The 23,593-nt window shown below is 35.9% G+C and overlaps 2 protein-coding genes across 2 annotated transcripts in view; both read right to left on the reverse strand.

Annotated features, from left to right (window-relative positions):
• Positions 1 to 239: 239 nt before the first annotated feature.
• On the reverse strand, positions 240 to 1,217 carry LOC126494223 (taste receptor type 2 member 116-like). The gene has a single exon (XM_050131482.1). The coding sequence runs from the start codon at positions 1,215 to 1,217 to the stop codon at positions 240 to 242; it is 978 nt and encodes a 325-aa protein (XP_049987439.1).
• A 6,767-nt stretch (positions 1,218 to 7,984) lies between these two features.
• LOC126494224 (taste receptor type 2 member 123-like) overlaps positions 7,985 to 23,593 on the reverse strand; it is a 19,881-nt gene continuing 4,272 nt past the window's right edge. Inside the window, 1 exon segment of the mRNA XM_050131483.1 lies at positions 7,985 to 8,957. Within this exon segment, the coding sequence (XP_049987440.1) occupies positions 7,985 to 8,957 (973 nt within the window).

Raw genomic sequence — 23,593 nt, forward strand, 5'->3', positions numbered from 1 at the left:
TTAACTGGTATAAAATTAAGGTTTGCTATAATCATTTCTTGAACTCAACTGATCTACATTTATACAATTTTAGTATGTAAAAGTTAACATATTTTATATGTTCTAGAAAGACTGTAGAATGCTTAGATAACATTTCTTCAAAATACTCTTTTGCAAGTTGAAAAGAAAACATACATTTTTTATAAAATTCAAAAACTGAATAAATTTAAATACAGGAATTTTTGTGATCCAATGTTCCTTTAAAGTATGCAGGATGATCTACACAAATAAGCCCTGGTTCTCTGCACCTCAGGGTCCCTGTCTTCGTGCCTGCATCTTAGCCACAGCAGCACAGAGAGAGAAGCCTTTCTCAGCTTAGTATTTCCCAGAATCAGAATACAGGGGTGCACCGAGGGAAAAGCAACTCTTGAAGACTGTGTGAACAAAAGTAGCATCCCTTTTTCCAGAAGCAGAGACCCCCAAACGTTAGCAACAAGAGACAGAAAGAAAAGGACATACAGAAGAAGAGAGGCGATCATTATTTGCAAGGTTCTGATGTGTGCCGTGGTCCTGGAGTCTCTGCATCCTTGGGCACTGTGCTGCATCTTCCTCAGATGTTTCCACAGGGAGAAGATGAGCAGGAGAAAAGTGACCAGGGACACAGCAAAGGGTATGAATGCAAACATGGTGTTTGCAAATAAAAACCATAACGAGGAATGCTGTAGGTTATTCGAACTCAAGTTGTAAGACTTATTTACCTCATACTCAGTCATCAAGATGTTCTCAGGTAAATTAATAACTATAATATTTAAACACAAGAGAAACAAAGACACAAACAATGTCACTCTCACCGCTTTTTTTACTCTAAGCTTAATATAAAAGAAAAGGGTGTTGGAAAAATTTGCTATCTTGAAAAAGCAAAAGATGCTTAGACTTGTAGCGAGCCAGAGACTAAACTGGTGGGATGCTGTCCAGATACTGTGTATTATCCCAATCATTCTTTCATTTATCCACTCTCCTGGACAAAGCATAGATAGACACCAATTCAGTAATACTAACCACAGCAGCACAATTCTGGAGATGGCCAGAGCAGTGAGGATCTGATCCATTGAAGAGATTTTTCTTCTCTTGACCAAGTCTATGATGTTCACCACTGCTATGAATACATTTCCAAAGTTGCCAATTACAAATTCCACACTCAGAATGACTGTAAATGTGTTCTTCAGGACACCACTCATCTTCCAGCTAATGCTCCAATTTCTGTTGTCACTGCTTAAGATTTATTAACATATCTTACAAAAATGCTGTGCATATTCAATTCTCAAAACCCCATAGTATGTTCCCTTAAACAGTGTTCAAGTCTAATACCAAATGAGCAACTAGGACTTGGTAATCACTTTATACTTTCCAAAATAAAGGTCTTGTATTTTCCCTGACAGCTGTACTGAGCTCCATCCAGATGTGGTGTGCATTACATACAGCAGGGTAGAGACAATGCAAATTTTGATGAAGGAAAAGCTGATCTCGTGCACTAATATACAAATAAAGATATACTTATTTTCATCATTTTGCTCAGATCTCTTAGGTATTAATCTGACACTGACTATTGGGTAAATCACATAGAAATTCTATCCCCTATATATGGCACCAAAATCTGAACTTGTGCCTAGGAATTCCTTAGTACCACATATCTTTAAATACCTTGAACCAGCTATGTTCCAGACCTATGCACAGTATGTAAATCATTTCTAGAAAACTGTCAACAATAAAATAATCTTTGAAAATCATATTTGTTAAAGGCTCAGTGCTGAGAAAATACATATTCATCATTTGATTTTATGCAAAGGTATGCACATGCCAATATCCATACACATTTAAACCCAGAGTCCATACTTTTTTCTACTGTGCAAAAAATTTATAATTCATGTGGCCCATGCATGGCATGGTAATTTTAAGGTGCTGTTTGTTGTTTAAAAAATGCTAGCAAATGTCAGTCATGGAACATTGATTGCAATCATTGTGTAAAATAAGACTATTGTGTGACTGCATGTGAGTATATGTGTGAATATCCTTATTGTTCCAGGAAGCAATCACTAAGATGAATAATCTATATATACAGAAAGAGTCTTCCTTATCCTCTGCCCCTTGTCCTATAAGTTACATTTCTCCATAGACACCAAGGATCTATAGCAAGGATCTATATTTTTATCCACCTTCCTTCTACTTTTCCAACATCAATTTAGTTGTTTTCACTAATAGGCACCAAGGAACATGAGATAGACAGCCTCACAAAATGTGAGACAAGTAGTGTTTGTGGGTCCTTCATCTTCAAAAGCTAATACATAAGCAAAGGTCCAATAATAAAATATTAACAGTACATAACAATATGACAGAAAAACATGTATCATAGTTATTCTACTGTTTATGACTGACCACTCCTTCAGTTCCTTGAAGTAATATTAATTTTGAAAAAAAACTGAGGAGAGACACAGAGAAAAGATTTAGAGCTAAATAATCAGCCATATCCATTTCTGCAAATGTGCTTAGGTAATCACTTGTAAGGAGACTATATGAGATTAATTTTCTTTCAATTATTGGAAAGGCATGGGGAGACAAAGTAGCAGGGAAGCAAGAGCAAAATTTCACAAAAAAAATACTAAAAAAATATAGACACAAAATTTTCATCCATGTGAAAACAAGAAGCATCCTTTAATTTGACTCCTTCCATGAGCTAAAAATGAAGTATGGGGGGAAAAAAGACAATAAGAAATGTAGACAACCTTGCTGGTGAGGTCCTGTAGAAGAGATGTTGAGATGGCAGATTTCTGGACTTCTCATATCTAGTCTATTGAGGGCGCGTTGAACACTGAAGGCCTTGTGTGAGCCCATCACTGCTCCTTTGATTCTGAACAGGAAGTGCTACATTTAGGTTCCACCCGAATAGCAGCTTCTGTAGGAAGTTAGTTTTCTTTCCATGTCATGTGAGAGAGTCACAACTTGAATTTCCTCAGACAGAGTGTCTTAAGCCATTTATAAGCCACTATTGTATGTAGGTGTCTTTACAAGACACTTGCATTTCTTGTTCAATTATTCACCCACAAGAAGCTTCATGTATTGACTATACCAAGCGTTAGTAATTAAATTATAAAGCAAACCAGTCCTTGCTGTGATTCCCCAAATATTGCAAGCCTTTGTACTGTTCTCCAGCCACTTTGTAGACATCTGCAGACATGTAGGGAGCAGAGGAAGCCCTGAGTAAATGTGCATTGTTGACCATGGGCACAGTCAGGTCAAGTATTCTAATGCCTCAGCCCCATAGGAGCAGCAAAGATTTCCCCAAATCAGGCTGAGATGGATGGCAAAGGTTTCCTTGGCAGTCTCAATGTGACTAGTATGTACAGATATAGCAACTGCAGCTACTTCTTCCTGGATGTTTATAGCCTGAGACTGCTCACTTGCAGAGACCTCCTACTAAGACTAGACAACCCCTCCTCTGTATGGAACGTAATGAATGTGCTGACATTTCTTGTAGAAGTGGCCGTAGTTGTCTCTCTGTCAGAATGTATACACCCCACCTATCCCCAGCTTTTCTGTACACATGTCAGACCTATTGACTTTCTCTCACCACTGATAGTCAGTGTTACTCACCTGGGATGTAAGTTATGGCATGGGCTTCAGTGAAAAAACAGTGTTTTTATCAAAATCAGCTTTCAAACTCTGAAAAGTGACCTAAATATCTATTATCATCCTAACACACGTGTCAGAAGTGGCACCAGAATCAAAGGAACTGTAAGGCTGAAGATGTATTGGTTACAAAGAAGTGCCCAAGAGATTTATAAGTGAACTAAAAGTAAATAAAACCAGAGGATTTATTTAAGTTTCTTTACATGAAAAATACATTACATGTGATGAGCATTAAAATGTTATGAAGAATATAGATTATAACCATATACACGTGTCTTCTCATATTAACATATTGCAGACTCATTTTTCATTTCATAGATCCCAAAATTTATAAAAATTTATCCAAAAACACATATAAAGGATATTCAACTGCATTTATATTTATTAATTGAATAAAGGAATGAGTGAATGGCTCTAAGAGAGTAAGGAAATCTATTCCAAGAACATACTTTACAATTTGAAAAAGATTTTCATGCAAATAAGCAAACAAATATTTTCTAAAATAAAATTTTCTTTTACTGAGGATTTAACATTTCATGTAGAATTTATAACCATGCTCTTATTTCTGTGTCTCAACATCTGCATCTAACAGTTTTTTACCAGTTTCGTGAATTTATCTTTTATTTCTGACACATAACCAGGTAAACCCTCTCCCTCATCAAGAAAAATTCTTTTTGCAAAGGACAGAGATCAATATAGAAAACCACAACCAATTAAAATGCAGAGTTGTGAATGCCAGTCCCAACTTATACATCTATAAAACATTCCAGCACCTAAAATTCAGGGATCATTACAAGGAGAGGGGGTAGAAAGATTGCAAGAGCCAGAGAAACTGTGTTTACTCTGAGATTGTGTCTCATAGAAATATCAGAAGTTATACCCATAAAGTCTTATCAACATGACTGCCTAAACATGATTTGAACAAGGAAAACACCAGTAATCATGCTCTCGTAGATGGGTAAAATTTCACAAGACCTTATGTCCAGACAGAAAACTACAGACAACTAAGCAATGATAAAAGTTGGATCAATAGTCTTCTCAAGAGAAGAACATACCACTTGGTTATCCATTACCAAATGGTATGCCCTGAAAACATATATGCAAGTACAACCATATAGCCTGATAAGTTTATAAACACACACACATACACAAATGCACACAACCATGCATGCATACACACACACACACATACACAAACAGTGATTAATGAACATGAGGGGCCTTGAATTTCAAAGAGAGCAAAGAGGGGTATATGGGATGATTTACAGGGAAAAAAAAAGAGGGAAATTATTTAATTATAATCCCAGAAAAATATTTTTTGATTATGTATATAACCAACAAATCACATTTACCTAATAAATATGTTCTGAAAATTCTTCATTTGAAAGAAGTAACAGATAGACTACCAAAGAACAGTCACAGCCAGGCAAAGTGGTGCACAGCTTTAATTCCATCACCTGGCAGGTAAAGGAAAGCAAAGACAGGTAGAGCTCTATGACTTCATACCCAACTAGTCTACATAGTAAATTAAATATTATTTTTATATGCATTCAGGTTATTTGAGCTTTCAACAATCTTAATTTATTTCTCATTTCTAATACAACAGTTTTGTTACAACTTCTATATTAAAATTTTAGTATGGGACTACTTAGTGTGTGTGTGTGTGTGGTGTGTGTATGTGTGTGTGTGTATACATGTGTTTTCCCCAAGCATAACATAAACATCCCATGTCTGTCTTGGAGTTCATCTAACCTTGTCCTGATACCAATTCATTGGAAGAAGCAGAACAATATAATAATAACAAGGTCTATGGCAATGATAATGATGTTATCAATATGTCCTGCTAGGAGGATGACTCTGACCTGGTATTCCCCAACGCTTACCACCTTGGGAGACTGAAGACCAGTGGTTCTCAACCTTCCTAATGCTGTGGCCTCTTAATACAGTTCATCATAAAATTACTTTCATTACTACTTCATTACTATAATTCTGCCACTACTATGGATCATGTTCTGTGTGGAGTATCCTGAAGTGGTGATATACATAATTGTATTTGCTAAGGGTTTAATGCATTTAGTTAGTTCTTATTCCAAACATTTATTTGCAAACTTTAGTTTTGCACAATAATTCATAATAAAAATATACTGAAAGATTATACTTATCAAATGATTTTTAATCAAAATTTCTGCACTTTACTTGTGTGTTGCTTTATACACAATGAAAGTTTCAACTTAATTTTTCCCCACAAGACACAGTACTCTTGGATGTGATGGATTCAGATTGCATAATTATTTACAGTATTCTAATCTCTTTTGTGTTTGGCTTTGAGATTGTGCTTTAATTATATTTTCTCCTTTCCTTCCTTTCCCACTCCCTTCAAATTTGTGGCCACTTTTCATCAGTTGCTGTTGCATGTGAGGATGTATTTATATATGCATGCATACATATTTCCAAATATAGTCTGTTGAGTCCATATAATGTTAATTGTATGTATGCTTTCTGGAATGATCATATTGCACTGGACAATCAATTGGTGTGCTCACCCCTGGGGAAGACCACCTCACCTATTTCCAGCTTTACTCAGCACCTATTGTTCTTTGTGTAGGACTGAGGATTTGGGAGCTTTTCCACATCCAGTTTGGCATGTTCATTGGTGTCCTCCTTGTTCAGCTGACATTTAAGTGGACATGTTCGTGAGACTTAATTGATGTAGCTTCTGATGTCACTAGTAGGGGACATAACCTCAAAGCAAAGTCCCTGATCTTCTGACTCTTATTCTGTGGGACAATGGTCTGTACCCTGTCATTTATATTTTAAATAAATGCTGATTGCCCACTAGCCAGGCAGGAAATATAAGCAGGATGATGAGGCAGGAAGTAGAGGTGGGGCAACAAGAATTCTAGGAAGAAAAAAGTTCTTTCTGCAGTAGTGACACAGCCTCAGAAGAAGCAAGATATGACTACCTCGCCAAATAAGGTACTAAGCCACGTGGCTAACATAGACAAGAATAATGGACTAATATAAGTTATAAAAGTTAATGAGAAGTCTGAGCTACGAGGCCAATCAGTTTATAACTAATATAGACCTCTGTGTGATTTCTTTGGGACTTAACAGCTGCAGGACCAGGCAGGACAGAAAACCTCAGTCAACACTCTTAATAATTTTTCTGCCCCCTCTTTCATATTATTCCCTGAGTTTGGGGTGTGGGAGTGTTTTCTAGATGCATCCATTGGGACTAGGCTTCACAACTCTGCATTTCAATTGTTGTGTTTTGCTATAGTGATCTTAAACTGTTGCAAAGAGAATTTTGATGAGTAAAGATTACATTTATCTGTGAGTATAGGGACAAATGGTCATAGATTGTTGTTAGGGATTAAGCTGATTTAGTAAATGGTTTTGTAGATTCTTCTCCAATAATCATGATTTCCTTAGCTATTAGTTGGTGAGTAGTTAGCTAGTTTCTCAGGACCAGCCATGTTATGTCTCTTTTTGAGAGAATTTTAAGTACAATTAGAGAGTAGTTGGTTACTGCCAAGATGTGTGTACCACTACCAAACCCATAGGATTATTGTGTCATGGTGGTTGTTGATGCGATTCACGGGTAGCACAGCTGGATAGGGATGTTAGTTTCCTCCCTTGTTTATCTTACACAGTGGCTCCTGGTACTTTGAAAACTAGTCCTCAAGGAGGAGGGTTATAGGTCAGTTACAACTCTGGGCTCTGAGCCCAGTTTCTAAGTGTGCGGTATCTTCAGCAATAAGGACTTACCTTCTAGCACTGGCGATAACCAAAGGTACAACTGAAACATACAATAGACTTTCTGTTCCAAGAGTCTTTTAGACTACCCTGGCTATTAGCTCAAAAGAAGACTAGTCATGGTTAGCATTGGGGATTTTTTTAAGTAGCATTTGACTACTTCTTAGAGGGAGTGCTGCCCATCCAAATGACAAAATTTCTTAAAACTACAAACACACACACACACACACACTCATAATGTATGCATGTTTATATATATACTGAATTTTAGGTTTCCTTATAGGCATTGGTATGTTCTTTGTGACTTTTTCAGCCCCCCATATGGCATTTTACCTATTGAGCGCCTCCTCCTATATTTACCTCTCTCCTCCTTCCCTAAAAACCTCCCCTTTATCCCATTCTTTATAAGTTTACCTGTATACTGCTATTCCGCTTTACCCTCCTCCCACTTTCTTTGTATACGCCCCTAAAGGAACCCTACTTTTCCCATTTCCCCCATTGGATCACTTGTTTCTGTAAACTGATTGATCATTCTCGAGAATTTACTAATGAATGCAGGAATTAATTAAGGACCCAAGGTGTCCATATCTTTGGAATGGCATCTCAGCCACCGTAGCACAGAAAGAGTGGCTTGTCTCAGCTTACTGTTTCCCAGAATCAAGACAACTGAGTGACTTGTAGGAAAAGCTAATCCAGAAGAGTAGTCAAACAAAACGATCAACATGTTCTCCACCAATCCAAAGCTTGAAATTTCTATAACAATAAAAAGTAAATATATTACATATATAATCAGGAAGGAAAACCCAGTTTTCAAGGCTTTCATGTGGGCCATAGTGCTGGTGTCTCTGGATGTTTTGAAATTAAGCTGCATCTTCCTAATATGTTTACACAGGGAAAAGATGAGCAGAATAAAAGCTACCAGGGACACAGTGAAGGGGGTGAACATGAATATTGAGGCTGTGGGTAAGAAAACATGCGATGAATTGGTGAATAAAAAAAATCTGGAACGTAGTGTCAAATTCTTCAAATTATCAAACATTCCTTCAGATGAATTAATCCATAAGTGAATACATGCCACTGTAACTACAATGTTTAAAAGCAAAAGGATCAGAGATAACAGTAATGTCACTAAAACCACTTTTTTAGCTCTCCACTTTAGGTAAAGAAAAAAAGAGTTAGAAAAATTTGCTACCTTGAGAAAATAAAAGACACTAAGGCATGTAGCAAGCCAGGTGCTTAAGTGGTTATTCACTGTCCAGACAATTTCAGTTACCATAAACATATCTGAAGCCATGAACAAATGTGGGCACAGTATGAATAACAACATAAAAATGAGCGTGGACAACAAAAGACTGAGTCTGGAAAAGGCAAGAGCAGTAAGGATCTGATCTACCGAAGAGATATTTCCTCTCTTGACCCAGTCCATGATATTCACCAGTGCTATGAATCCATTTCCTATGGTTCCCGTTGCTATTTCTATAAATAAGGTGAATGAAGAAGTAAACCATAGGCTGTTGTTCATGGTCTATGAGAATATGCTTCAATTTAGAATATCACTATGCACATTTTAAAATCTTTGTATATTGGTTATTAAAAATTCAAAATATTAATTCTCTAAATTCTATGTGCACAATACTGTCCAGGAAACATTTAAATGTGCCAGGACTTGGTTCATAATTTCTTCTGAAAATCTTGTTTCTTTCTTCCCAATAATCTCAGCTATTCTTCATCCAGACACTTCATGCCTTACATCCAGCAGTTTGGAGTTTTTTTTTCAAATTCAGTGAAATGATGAATTCTTATCTGCTCACATACAAACAAAAGTGAATTTATTTGTATTATTTTCATTTTGCCTTATCTACACATTTTAGTCATTCAAACTGAGTAAATTCTGAGCAATACTATAATCTATATAGTACTTTAAAGGATTATGAATTGGTATATGGTAGTGCCCAATGTGATTATTAATAAAGATTATTATCATTAAATATTATTAAATCAATGAACAGAAATGTCATTATACACACACACACAGATATACTATTACAGATATGTAAATCTATGTAGACATTGGTCAAAAATCTTGATACATAGTACTCAAATTGTCTTAAAATCTTCTTAGAGATTACTGCTTCTATGTTCATGTCACAGGGATTATTCTAGTCCTTCTACTTTGCACCAATCAATATGCACTTGACACACATGCATAGGAACATATTTATTTAAACCCATCCCTCTTGTGTTGTCAGTCCAGCAATTCTCACTGATTCAATCACCATGCATCATCTAGGTCAGGCTTAGTAAAATATAAATTTTGTTGTATTTATTTTATTTATTACAGGATTAATAATTAAATCTAGATCCTTACCCATTCCCCATAACTGTTCTTACTGACAAGCTATATCCCTAGCCACCTTTACACTTTTTATTGTGAGAGAGTCTCAATGAGTTGCTTAGTCTGATCTTAAAAGTGAATCTATAGTCTAGACAGGATTTGAACTTGTGAACCTCTTACCTCACAATTACCTGGGATTATAAACTGGCTTCCCCAAAGCACAGCTCCCTCGTAGTTTTTTTTTAATGGTTTTGTTTTTTAACATTGTTTTACACAGAATTCTAAGTAAGCAATGCAATCACTCAATAATCTTTGGGAATATTCCTCCATGTGTAGGAATGAGGTACTTTTACATGGTCTCTGGAGCTGTTGTTAAGGTAAATGAGTTCCTTTGAGCAGAAAGAATCCTCTTTAACCTCACCTCTTCCTATTCATTAGGTTGATTCCTTTATGAGTGTCAAAGAACCAAAGCTTTCTATCCACCTTTCCTCACTTACCATATGCTCTGTCACCACCACTTTGGGCACTAAGGCAAATAAAAGAGAATTCACAGCCTGGTGACATGGTAAGTAAAAGGCATGCTACAGTCATCCTTATTTAAGGCGTTATTAAACTAAAGAAAATAATATATCATATGATGGCATACAACAAAAATAACAAGTCTCTTAATTCTCCAGAGAAACTTGTAGAATTCATTGTGAAAGACTGACTCTGTATTTCCTATAGTGCCCTAAAAACACACTGTCCTATATATTTTTTAAAACTAACAAGTGCACTACAGTTATGGGAAAGATATTGAGAATGAAACCAGGCCAGAATGGGCAAATTTTAAGGAAATAGTAAGAATGGAAATAAACATACCATCAGTATAGAGATAGGATGCTCCCCTGTTAGTTCTCTGAAAGCACTGTAAGACACCTGAGGTGATTTCCTTAACAAGAAGAAACTTTTGGCTCACAGTCCAGATGTTTCAGCTCATGATCACTTGGCTCCACTGTTTTGTGGTCTGTGTGGTAAGGCAGAACATCCTGGCAGTAATGGAGCAGAGCTACTCCTGTCATGAGGCAACAAAGCAGAATGAGAGAATACAGTTGTAGACCTAATCTCACCCCTGGAGACACACCTCCAATAACTCAACTTCCTTCTCCTAAGCTTCTCCTACTTTTTAAAAGATTCCACCACTTCCTATACCACTCCAGATTAGCGGCCTAGGCAGTAATGCATGGCCTTGCATGGACATTTAACACAAATATGCAATGGTTCTTCTGGCTTACCTCCTCCAGGTCATAAGGATAAGCTTCGAGAAGAAAAATGCAAATTCAAGCATAGGGGTTATCTGTGTGGAGTGAATGCTGATGGCAGAACTTCCTGGGCTTTCATAAAAGGGCTGAAAAGTCTTGCTACACTCACTCCCAAGGTACTGGTCCTGAAGGAACACTGCATCCCTTTCACTCTGGACAGAAATACCTTAGATTATCACTCGAACTCCACATGCTGGGTAAGGACAGCCTTTTCCAAACAAGATGAAAATAGCTCCAAGGGTAATTTACAATGAGTACAAAAGTCAGAAAAAGTAAGTCAGCATGTACGAGCAGTGTTTATCCATTTCAGAACCAGCATTATACGAAAGAGAAGTCATCAATGAGTTTTGTGATAGGTGTGTCATTCTTAACATGTTTTATATACTGCATTTACCAAACAAAGCCAATGCAGTGAATCAGACATAATTTCCTGTGTATCTTTGGATATTGATCTCTGTTTCTAAAGTTATAATCATCTGCCTATGTGTTGTTATATGTAATCTTTGAAAAGCTTCTGTATAAAAGTCATTATCATTGAAGAGAAAGAAGCAAATTTATTATGATTTCTTCTACGTAGGTTTTTAGTAATGTAGCTTCTTAATGTAACTCATACAGATAAAGACAAATATACATTGTTTTACAATATAAGTGTATTCATAAATATGCATTTATCTAAATATACAGAATCATAGTGAGAAATATGTGGGCAATCACCCTTTGCCCTGTGAGAGACTATATATCTGTGTTCCTGGTAAAGAAAATATATGACAGCACATGAGCAGTAAGGCCCTCAAAACTGACTACAATCTAATGAGTTGCACCCTGGGGCTCTGTTATGATTAAGGAGAACAAGAAAAACCAGCAAGAGGCAGCTCATTTCTGCTTAGTGGCCTAAAACCCGGGAGATGGCAATGTCCTGAAAAGCTAGTAATTTTTAATCACTGCTATCTGTATATCAAAGCTCTACTGAAAAATATACTAAACTATATCACAAGAATGTTAAGGTATATAACCTGGGGTAACCAAAGATCCATGGTCACTTAGCATATAACAATGCCTGAAAGACGGAATTTAAAATCGTATTCTCTGGGAATAGCAGGCATGAGGCTTTGGCTTAATTAAATATCTGAATTCAAGAAACTTTGTAGCCAACTAAATGGCTGTAGTAGTTTCTGAATATCAGGGCTCCTCCTTCAAAAGTGTTGCCTCCTGCCCAACCCAAGGTATTTCGAATGCATTTACGTGCTTTAATTAGTCCTGAATGTATAGCTGAAATTTACCAATTTGACAACTAACAAACTCTCCTGTTTCTCTCAATCTCCTGATCTGTGGAATAAATGGAATGATTATATACAAGATCAAAAGATCTCAATGTCTATGCTCTTTTATAGCCAATAATATACAGTCACTATAGACTCCAAGGAAGAGGACTGATTGCTACAACAGTCTTAAAAATTAGAAGAAAACATGTTAAATTTTTATCATATTAATAGTGGGTGAACATATTTGGATGCTGTTATACCCAGATGGAATACAGGATAAATGCAGATTGGCATATTTTTGCATTACCCAAACAGATGTCCTCCAAGTATAGTCATTGAGCAGTCATCATTAGTGCTGGCACTCTTAGTGGATGTTCAGTCTTAAGACTCTCATCACAATTACCAAGGGTTTCTAAGAAAAGCAAAAAACTTCACTGCTTCATATAGGCTCTATCACTTCAGTTAGCAAATCTTTTGATTGCATTTGTGAGATTTTAATCCCAGAGATTGACCCAGAACTTCATGCATGCTAAACACACACTTAGAGCTGTACCTCTAGTACCCTGCATCAAGTTTTACAGTTCATAAAATGTAATGCTCATTCAAAATATTAATTACATAATAATTTTATTATCAGAAGTAGAAAGTTCTAAAAATATAGAATTAGATCCAAATTCATAAGAGGGGAGTTACAATAGATTCTATTGGAATCCAGAGGAAAATTTAGAAACCTTACATGACACAAAGTGGTAAAATATTGAGTAGTGCTTCTCAACCATCCTAATGCAGCAACCCTTTAATAAAGTTCCTTATGTTTTAGTTACCCCAATCATAAAATCATTTTATTTCTACTTCATAACTGCAATTTTGATACTGTTATGAATTATAATGTAAATATCTGACATGCAAGATATCTGATATGCAACTGCCAAAAGGGTTACAATCCAGAGATTGGGAAAAGCTGATCTAGAAAGAGAGAATAAAAGTCTAGAAACATGACTTACCAAAATTAAAACAGTACATTAAAAAAAACTAAATAGATTTATAGCAAAGAACAATATTGGAGCAATTATAAAATTCTTCCAGAAATAAAGCCCAGGATATGATTGAATCACTATAGTACTTCCAAGTCTTTAAGAAATAATTTGTACCAATAATTCACAAACTATTCCATGAAATGAAAGAGAAAGGACAGAATTTCCCTGATGCAAAAACTGAATAAGGATACAACACCGAAGAAAACTAAAGGCCAATTTCCCTAAAGGACACAGATGAAATAACTCTATTGCAAACCTTATTCAAGAACACCTTAGCAGGAGATGAAGGCAGGGAGATATGAAGCTTAGTTAGTCATGAATACACAATGAATCTGAGAATAGCTTAGGCTACAGGAGACCCTTTTACAAACACAGATAAAGGTATTAGGTAAATTGTGTACAATAACCAAATTAGTGTCATGCTAAGGGCATATACTTCACTGGAAAACCATTCACACTCCCATTGTTTTTATTTGGTATACTGCTCAAGATTTTAGCAAGCAAAATAGTTCAAAAGAAAGAAATAGAAACAGAAAAACAAGAAGGCAAAGTATTTACATTTCCATATAGTGTGAACCTATGCTTAAAAACACTTAAGCCTCCAATAAGAAACTCCAAGATCTTATACTTTGAACAAAGCAAAAAACAAAAATAGAAAACTCAGCACACAAAAAGCAGTAGATGTCTGTATATTCATAAAAAAAACCTTGGCAAAAAATTAATGCTGTTAATATATAATACTTCCAAGAAAAATAAAATAGTAAATAAAATAAATCTAGTCAGAAAGATAAAAGAACTCTACAGTGGGATACTTTAAGATAGTAATTGAAGAAGACACTAAATGATTGAAAAGCCTCTCATGCTTAGAAATAAGTGGAATAAGACTGTGAAAAAGCTATATCATCAAATGCAAATTGTAGATGTGTCGCAATTCCCTTTAGAATCAAGTTAAATTCCCAACAAAACTAGACCAATCATAAAGTTCACATGGAAACACAAGTACCCCCAAATACTCAGAACAATCATTGGCAGAAAGCAGATCTGAGGTATCAGAAAACTTAATCTGAAACTATCATGCAATCACATTTAAAAAAAAAAAACAGCCTAGTATGGGCATAGACAAGACTAAACACTACATGAGTAAAAAACACACTCTAGGACCATAAATAAGACCTAATACATTCTAACATCTGGAGGAAAATGGGTTAATCACATAAAGACAAAGGCACAAAGTCTTCCCTAAAAAGACTCCAATAGCACATGAAATAACTCCAAAAGTAACAAATGAGATTATTTGAAGTTAAAAAGCTTCTGCATGGCAATGAAAACGATCGATGGAGTAAAGAGACAGTACACCATAGAGGGAAAAATGCTGCCAATTATGTAACAGACAGAGTTAATCAAATGCATTAAGAACCTCAAAATGAACTCCCAACAAAATCATCCAACCAAGAAATGGGTTAATAATCTCAGGGAAAAAAATGACCAGTAAATACTTGAACAATTATTCAACATCGTCAGCATCCATAAAGTGCAAATTAAAACTGCTTTGAGATTAAATCTCACCCCAATCAGCATTTCTGTCTTCAAGAAAACAAAGGACAATAAATGCTGCTGAAAATGGAAGGAAAGGAGGAGCTTTTTATTTCAGCAGGGCTGGCCTAAACTGGTTCAGTCACTAGGGAACCCAGAGCTCAAACCAATGAATACATATGACCTAGCCAAATCATCCTAGACTATATAGTTGAAGGTTTCTAAGTCAATGAGCTACAGATAAACATGCATATTCACATTTATTGAAGTACTATTTAGCCTATTTATGTCTCTTAATAATGAATGGAAAAAGACAATGAGACAATATAGACAATGTCATTTTATACAACTGTAAAATAATAGAATTATCATACTTTCAGGAAAGTGGGTGCAAATGTTGATTATTGTGCTAAGCAAAATAAGGAAGACTCATAAGACAAGTAATCATATGTTCTCTCATACTCAGAATTTGATTAGATTTAAATCTATATGTATGTGTATTACATACTTGTGTGTAGAAGAAAGAGAAGATAACTGGAATCATGATGTGAAAGCAGGAGGAAAATATTTGGGTGAGGATGGAGACTACCAAATGGGCTTCAAGGGGTGGAAGGACAGAAGTGATAGCGGGATGAAGAAGAAAGATGCACAACGATGAGAATGTGTGAAAAACACCTAATGAAGCCATTACTTGTGTGCAAGTTAAACTATTTTTAAAAGCAGGGAAGAAATACCACTTTGTTTATAATATGGTGAGCAAGAAGATACCGCCATGAAAGTGTCCTTCAGAGAAGACTTTGGAGCATTCAATCTTAAATGGGATCTCTTCATCAAAGCCCACCCCACAAGGCTCAGGGAGCTCAGAGAGCAAGGAGGTGGAAGAAAGATTGTAAGAGCCACAGGTGATAGATGACTCCAAAGACCATAGTGTTTTCTAGATGCAACAGAACTGATGCTCATACAAACTCACAGAGGCTGTGGTAGCATTCATAGGGCCTGCACAAGTTCAAGCTAGATGTCCTGATGTCCTGGCATTGAGAGGGGGGTGTAGATGTGGAATATCAATCATAGCCAAGCAGCTATTTACAAATAATACCCACTGGTAATGAGAAAATAAGTTTTCTCTAATGGTGTGTCCCTGCATATATCAACCATACTCCAAAGCATGCAGTATTACCAGCAATAGTTGACCAACATAAAATGATATCCATGGGTCTTATGGACTTTTTTGTTGTTGTGTTTTGTTCTATTTCTAGCATTTGTCTCTTACAAATCAAGGAGACACATCCTTTCCACCAAGGCTTTGTCTAACAAAGAGTCAACACATAGGCCTATGACAGCATCATTTTTCTTAACTCAGGATAAATGAATTGTTTGAAGATTAAATGGTACTAGTATTCCAGCATTTTAAGTGGACTGGATCATTTGACACCCTATCAGAGCTCAACCTTGTATGAAGACACACAAAATAGAACGACAGAGAGCAAATAAAGGAGTCCATGGTTTGCACAACCTTCCTGTGGACCATGGTGATGACATCTAAGAACATTTTGCCATGCAGTCTCATCTCACTGGGATGCTTGATCACTTAGTGAAATAGTAATGGAAAATGAACCAAGGATGTAATACTATGAAGAGTTTTGTAAGGTAAATAGTCACAACTGACCATTTAAAAAAAAATACTCCTTCCAGCCAGCAGTGGGAGGCAGAGGCAGGTGGACAGAAGCGAGTTCCAGGAAAGCTAGAACTGTTACACAGAGAACTCCTGCCTCAAAAAAAAAAAACAAAAAAAAAAAAAAAAAAANAAAAAAAAAAAAAAAAAAACAAAAAAAAAAAAAAACCTATCCTTTCTTTGGTCTTCTAAGTTACATTTTCTATATATTTATCTACTTATCTACCTGTGTTGGTTCATGTAAGTTTCATTGTCTAGTAATGTTACCATAGCAACTTCAGAAAACAAAAGCACTGAAGTCCCCACAGCAGCAGCAGAATGACACCTTTCTATTTCAGAAGAAAAATGAGAGATTGGATAACTTGGCTATCTTGAGTAGATGAAATATGCTGAGGCTGGTAATAAAGAAGGTATTTGAAGATTGCTGCTATCACAGGCAGGATGTATATCCATCTTCACTTTTCCATTTTATCAACCTGGGTGGACTATGTAAACTGGATGAATACCTTTGTCTTCATTTCTTCAAAGAAGCCAGTTAGGGGAATAGCCAGATTAGTGGGAATTCCATCACTGGGCAGGATTTTTTCTTTTTCTTTTTCTTTTTTTTTTTCTGCTGACAAGGTCAGAATGGTTTACAATACTATGGAAACGTTAACACAATTTCCCAAAGCAAATTCTGTCAATAGCCAGGTAAAATATGTGCTCATTAGTAGATTTAAATTAGGAAAAACATGAAGCAAAGCCTACGGAACTGTTTGAAGTTTATAACCTCCCGTACTTAATTTCAAACAATACCTGGTTTGTGGGTGGGCAGTAAAGTCCCTGTGCTTTTACACTCGGTGCTTGATGCTAATAGGAAAGAAACATTTAAATAAGTCAAAGCCAAGTTCACTTCTGGTTATATTAAATAGTATTATCCCCAAAGAGTGCAAAAGAATGCTGAATCATGCACCGTATACACTTACCACAGCTGTAATCATCAAAAGAAAATGTTAAAGTCAAAGTCTTATTTGCTAGTATGCAAATAAAGACATATTCTCTTCTACTGTTTTGCAAGATTTTGCCTTCTCTAGTCTCTACGTAAATGGACATCACCAAGTACCATTATGTTAAAATCCAGCAGGGGTTGCAGGGAATGCAAAAAGTGGTGGATGAGCCTCATTCCTCAGAGAATGCTATAAGTATTCTTCAACACCAATATATTTTACTTCAATTGGCACTATGCATCAAAAATTAGGAATAGATTTTAATGTTGCATTTCTCTTAATGTTTCCTAGTTTTTTCTGGGATCTGCCAGGAAAGTTTTTTTATCCCTACAATTATCTGCAGGTAGATTGTGTTTTGTGTTATTTACAAGCGGTACACACACACACACACACACACACACACACACATCAGCAGCACCAAAACAATTCATATATTTCATTTGAGTTCTGAAAAATAATTCTAGAGTTCTATACAATATGAATTATTTTCTGTAATTGCAAATAAAAAATGTTATTAAGCTCAACATGCCCTTCTTTCACAATCAAGAATGCTGACAGTTTCTTTAACTAATAGTTCAAAGTACGTGTGTGTGTGTGTGTGTGTGTGTGTGTGTGTGTGTAAATACCATACTGAGCATGTGGAGTTCTGTTGACAGAAACTGCACTTTCATCTCCCAGTTGCCCAGACCCAAATAATCATTTAAAAATTATATTAATTACAACACTGTTTGGCCAAAGGCTCAGGTATATTCCTAACTACCTCTTACATCTTAAATTAACCCAGTTCTATAAATCTATGCATCACCATAAGGCTGTGTCTTACTGGTAATATGATGGCATCTTTCTCCTCTGCAAGATACATGACATTTCTTTGACTCCACCTATTCTATTTATCTCTGTTTGGATTTTTTACCTGGCTTTAGACTGCTAAGTCATTAGCTGAAACAGCGTTATTCACCAACCAATAAAAGCAACATATATACAGAAGAACATGCCACATCACCTCCCCTTTTCTTTCTAATTAAAAAGGGAGGTTTTAATTTTAACATAGTAAAATTACATATACAAAACAGTTATCAAGCAAGAATTATAGTTAAAATATTTAGTCCATTTACATTTGGCAAATTAAGGAAAGTAATCTCATCTCTCCTATCTTAGTGTGTCTAAAGTTTTATATCTAATTTATCTTTCATTGTAACTAAAGAAAACTATAATAACTATCTTCAACTTCATGAAAGACCTCAGAAAGATATATTATTACCTAAGTAAACAGGAAGTGCATTGTACGTAACTTTCAAAGTTCTAGAAATGACAGAGATATACCACTTCCTGAACAGTCACCAAAAGTTCTTTTTTAACACTGGAGCATCCATCTTTAGCCTATAGGCAGATAATATCTGGTAGACTTTTCACTAAAGTAGGAAATTGAAAGTCTGGTCTATCTTGTACTGGCAAAGTTCACCAGTTGCTTTCTTTGTTTCTTCTGTGAAGTAGGAATCCTGAAGGATAATCCTGTCTTCCGGAATGTTCAGAAGTCACTTTTCTATGGGTCCTGCAGGTCCAGTTCATATAGCATACCATCAAGCAGTCCAGGCAAGAGCAATTTCTTGCCCAAATAGCTAACCTTGTCACCCTGAAGGCAAATTCCATAATGAGTTTCTTCAGTGTCCATCAACCTCTTTGAAGTAATTGGTGCTGCCAGAAGACGACATGTCTTACTGTTAAGAAAAGTCTAACTTCTGCCTGGCAGTGGTGGCAGACACCTTTAATCCAAGCACTCAGAAGCAAAGGCAGATGGATCTCTGTGAGTTCGAGGCCAGCCTTGTCTACAAGAGCTAGTTCCAGAACAGGCTCCAAAGCCACAGAGAAATTCTGTCTCAAAAAAACAAAAAGAAAGAAAGAAAAAAAGAAAGAAAGAAAGAAAGAAAGAAAGAAAGAAAGAAAGAAAGAAAGAAAAGTCTAAGTTCTTAAAACGTTTTAAATGCCATATTCTATAGGTCTTTGAAAACTTTGAATAATACCAATGCATCTGAAATACATCTCTGTACATCTAGAAAACCTAACATGACTGCAATTTGTCTATTTATTATACATATCTACTAATCCATAATTTTTAATTATACATTATTTTTTAATGAGCTGTATAAACATAATGCCTTACAGAAGAGTAGAAATATACATATAACAAAACTGGCCTTAAATTTGTATCACTAAACCAAAGCCCATACCAAAGTAAAGTATTCATTTCTATATCATATTCCAATTTTTTTCTTTAGAAAGACCTTGATTGTGACCACTAACCATTTCTAATCCCCTTTAAATGAAAGCAAACATTTATAAACAATATTTCAGAATTAGGGTTTAGTTTTTCTAGATCACTTCCTACTGATTTTGGTGACTGTTAATCAGACCTTTCATGGGGTATCCTGTGTGGTTGGTCCATCTCAGTCAGCAGCCCTGAAGCTGTTGTGGATATTGGAATACCTGGACCTTCACTTCAGGGGTTCTGATTTAATCTAACCATAATAGCCAATAAAAAATATCCACAGCTTTCTCTCCTCTGTAGAAAGAAAAACAGAACCTTTTTTTTCCCCAAACTAACAAGCAGGTTCTTAGACTTAAATTCTGTAGTCAAGATATCTTTAAAATATATATGCTGGTATAGCTTAGCAGCCTGTACCATGAAATGTCTCTCTGTACTTACCTTATTCACAGTCAAAAAATTCAAATAAAACACAATAATGCACACAGTCCAGTCTCTTTGTGGACTTTCCATATTTATGTGACTTTTTAAACTCTATTTCTTTTAATTTTATTTTTTAATTTTTGTTTTTTTGAGACACGGTTTCCCCTTTATATTTTTGGCTGTCCTAGAACTGACTCTATAAACGAGGCTGACCTCAAACTCAAAGATTTGCCTGCCTATGCCTACAGAGTGGTACAACTAAATGTATGTGCCCTAATACCTATTTTATTTTTAAGGACCTTCTCTATCCTTTTTTTCTTTTTTTTCAAGCCAACATGTATTTTTTTAATATACTGTAAAGTGTTTAGAGATTTTTTTCATCTGAATCTGTCTTTACTGTGTATCTGTATCTTTTTCTGATCTCATGAGTTTTTAATATGCTAAGTCATATGGCTAGGGCTAACACTGTAGTTTTGTCAGCTGGATCCACCCTGTTCCTTAGCTTTATGAGAGTCTAGCTTCATGGCCAAGGTACTGGCAGGGGCCATATTTATTGCCACAACTCTGTGGAGTTTCTTGGTCCATACCACAATCAAGAAGCCTGTTGCTCATAAACACCATTTAAGTGTTTGGTGTCAGATCCTTTTAAAAGAGCTGCAAGGTTTTTGTCGCTAACACTGAGTCAGGAACCACCAGTAAACAGAGCCTACCAGAGAAAAAAATGGTTACCAAGAAGCTGTGCTAGACTCTGTTCTTGACTGCCTAGAATACTTTTTTTCAAGTTTTTTCAGGTTTTATGTGGAAATTTTTGCTCCACATTAGACACCATTTGTTGATAGAGACTGTGCTTTCATTTCTCAGATGCCCAGACCCAAATAATCACATAGAAACTATACTAATAACAACCCAGTTAGGATAGAGGAAGTCCTTAAAAACAGAAATAAAGTAGTCAGCGGTGGTGGTGCACAGCTTTAATCCCAGCATTTGGAAGCAGAGACAGGTGGATCTAAGTGAGTTTTAGGCCAGCCTGACATACAACGTGAGTTAGAGGACATTTAAGACTGTTACACAGAAAAATACTGTCTTAAAAAACAAAAATTAAAAAATAAAAATGAAAGAAATAGAGTTTTTAAAAGTCCACATAAAGATGGAAAATATACAGGGAGTATGGATACTGAATGTTATTGTGTTATCTTTGTATCATTTGGCTGATGAGAAAAAAGAGCATCTGCTAAAAGATATTTGATTATAAATGTTGCTGGATTAATTCAACCTATATATTTTGAAAATACCTTGACATCAAAATTTAAGTCAAAAGATATGTTACTCTGGAGAAGAGGTTTTGCATTTGTTTCCATAGGAAATGAAAGGCTGTGGATTCATTCTGGGTTAAAACAAATATGGTTTGATTAAGAAAGACCTCTGAAAAATCTTCATTAGGAGAGGATGACCCAGATAACTAAACATTTTAGAGCACCTCTGTTGCAGTTTCCTCTGAATTCTACTTCCAGAACATCTTCAAGATGCTGACTAAGATGATCCAGTCTCAGAATACTTCAGTCAGTACTTGACCATAATCCGGAATTTTCTTTGGGTCTCCATAAGATTACCAGGATCCCCAATGAGGAAGAAGTAATCTAGAAAACTATGCACATATTCACAAACAATGAATTATAGGTTTTGTCTTTATTTAGCATGTTGGTTACAAGTTGGATAATGGTCAGGAAAAAAAGCTAAACAAAGGAAATGAGATTCAAGGTTCTTGTTTTAAAAAGAAAAAAAAAAGGTGAATTGCTATGGGATAATGCTTTTGTAACACTGTAAAGATTTGTCACACTTATTGGTTTAGTAAAATGCTGATTGACCAATAGCCAGGCAGGAAGTATAGGTGGAGCATCCAGACTGGGAGAATTCTGGAAAGAGAAAAGACAGAGATGCAGACACCACCCAAACACAGGGAAAGCAAGATGAGAATATTGCGCTAACAAAGGAACTAAGCCACATGGCTAAGCATAGAAATTATGGGTTAATTTAAGTTGGAAACGCTAGTTAGTAACAAACTTAAGCCAATAGGTCAAATGGTTTATAATTAATAAAAGCCTCTGTGTGTTTCTTTGGGGCTGAATGGCTGTGGGACTGGACAGGACAGAAACTTCCATCTAGAGAGTTCAGAGGGCAACTTCAAGAAATTGCCTCTCACCTACCATGTAGTTTTCAGTGTTAGAACTAAGTCCTCAGGGTATGAGTTAAATGTCTTTATCTGCTGAGCTATGTTACTGATAATTTCTGTGGAGCATTTGACTTGTGATCTTTAGTATGACTGCCATCCAACAGATACTTAATAATAAATAGTCATTTTAAATTAACTTTTATAGGAATTTTACACACAGTACTAAAATCCACTCCTAATCTTTCTGCCTCAGCCTCCAGAGTAATTGCAAAAAGTGACTTGAGCAACTTTCTCGTACAGGTGTTTTCCTGAGTCTGGAGACAGCTTCCCTCCATGACAATCATTACTCTCATTCTCTTATGATATCTTCATGCATAAAGGCTAAGTTTTATCTGAGAACCTCAGCTCTACACATGAAACCAGTATCACACCTGTGTGGGTACCATACTGCTATGAGGAACACAAATGGCTGACCAACAAACATTATGACATCCCTTTCTTAGTGGCTACCAGTCCACATTTTATTGTAAATCACATGTTTTTTATCAAATTATTTCAGAATGCTAAATGGAAAATAAAATAAACACTTATTTTGAATTAATAAATATATAAATGAACTATGATTCTTTAAAAAAATTAATTTAGTTGTCTGGAGATGGATCAGCAATTGAAAGCATTCATTATTCTTGCATCCTGGTTTTCATTCTCAATACCCACATGGTAGTTCACAATCATCTGTAATTCTAGTTCTAGGCGATTGAAGGCCTGATGTGAAATGCCCCTCTGTGTACTGTGACTATGTTTTACTACCATTTATTAATAAAGAAGCTTCTTTGTCCTATTGCAATGCAGATTATTGCTAGGGGAGATATCCAAGCAAAGACACAGGGGAAAGACAGATTCTGAGAGACAACAGTGGTCTCTGGAGAACCAAGGTGTGAGACAACAAGTCACAAGCCATGTGGTATAATATAGAATAATAAGAATGAGTTAATTTAAATATAGAAGCGAGCTATAAGAAAATCTGAAACTGGGCTGGAGAGATGGCTCAGCGGTTAAGAGCATTGTCTGTTCTTCCAAAGGTCCTGAGTTCAATTCCCAGCAACCACATAGTGGCTCACAACCATCTGTAATGAGGTCTGGTGCCCTCTTCTGGCCTCCAGGCATACACACAGAAAGAATATAATAAATA

The sequence above is a fragment of the Alexandromys fortis genome, unplaced genomic scaffold, assembly GCF_014885135.2.
Source record: "Alexandromys fortis isolate MF-2015 unplaced genomic scaffold, M_Fortis_MF-2015_v1.1 scaffold_353, whole genome shotgun sequence".
Taxonomy (NCBI): Eukaryota; Metazoa; Chordata; class Mammalia; order Rodentia; family Cricetidae; genus Alexandromys; species Alexandromys fortis.

Bases quoted from the DNA above. Each gene is read 5' to 3' on its own strand.
- LOC126494223 (XM_050131482.1), bottom strand. From the start codon at position 1,217: ATGAGTGGTGTCCTGAAGAACACATTTACAGTCATTCTGAGTGTGGAA.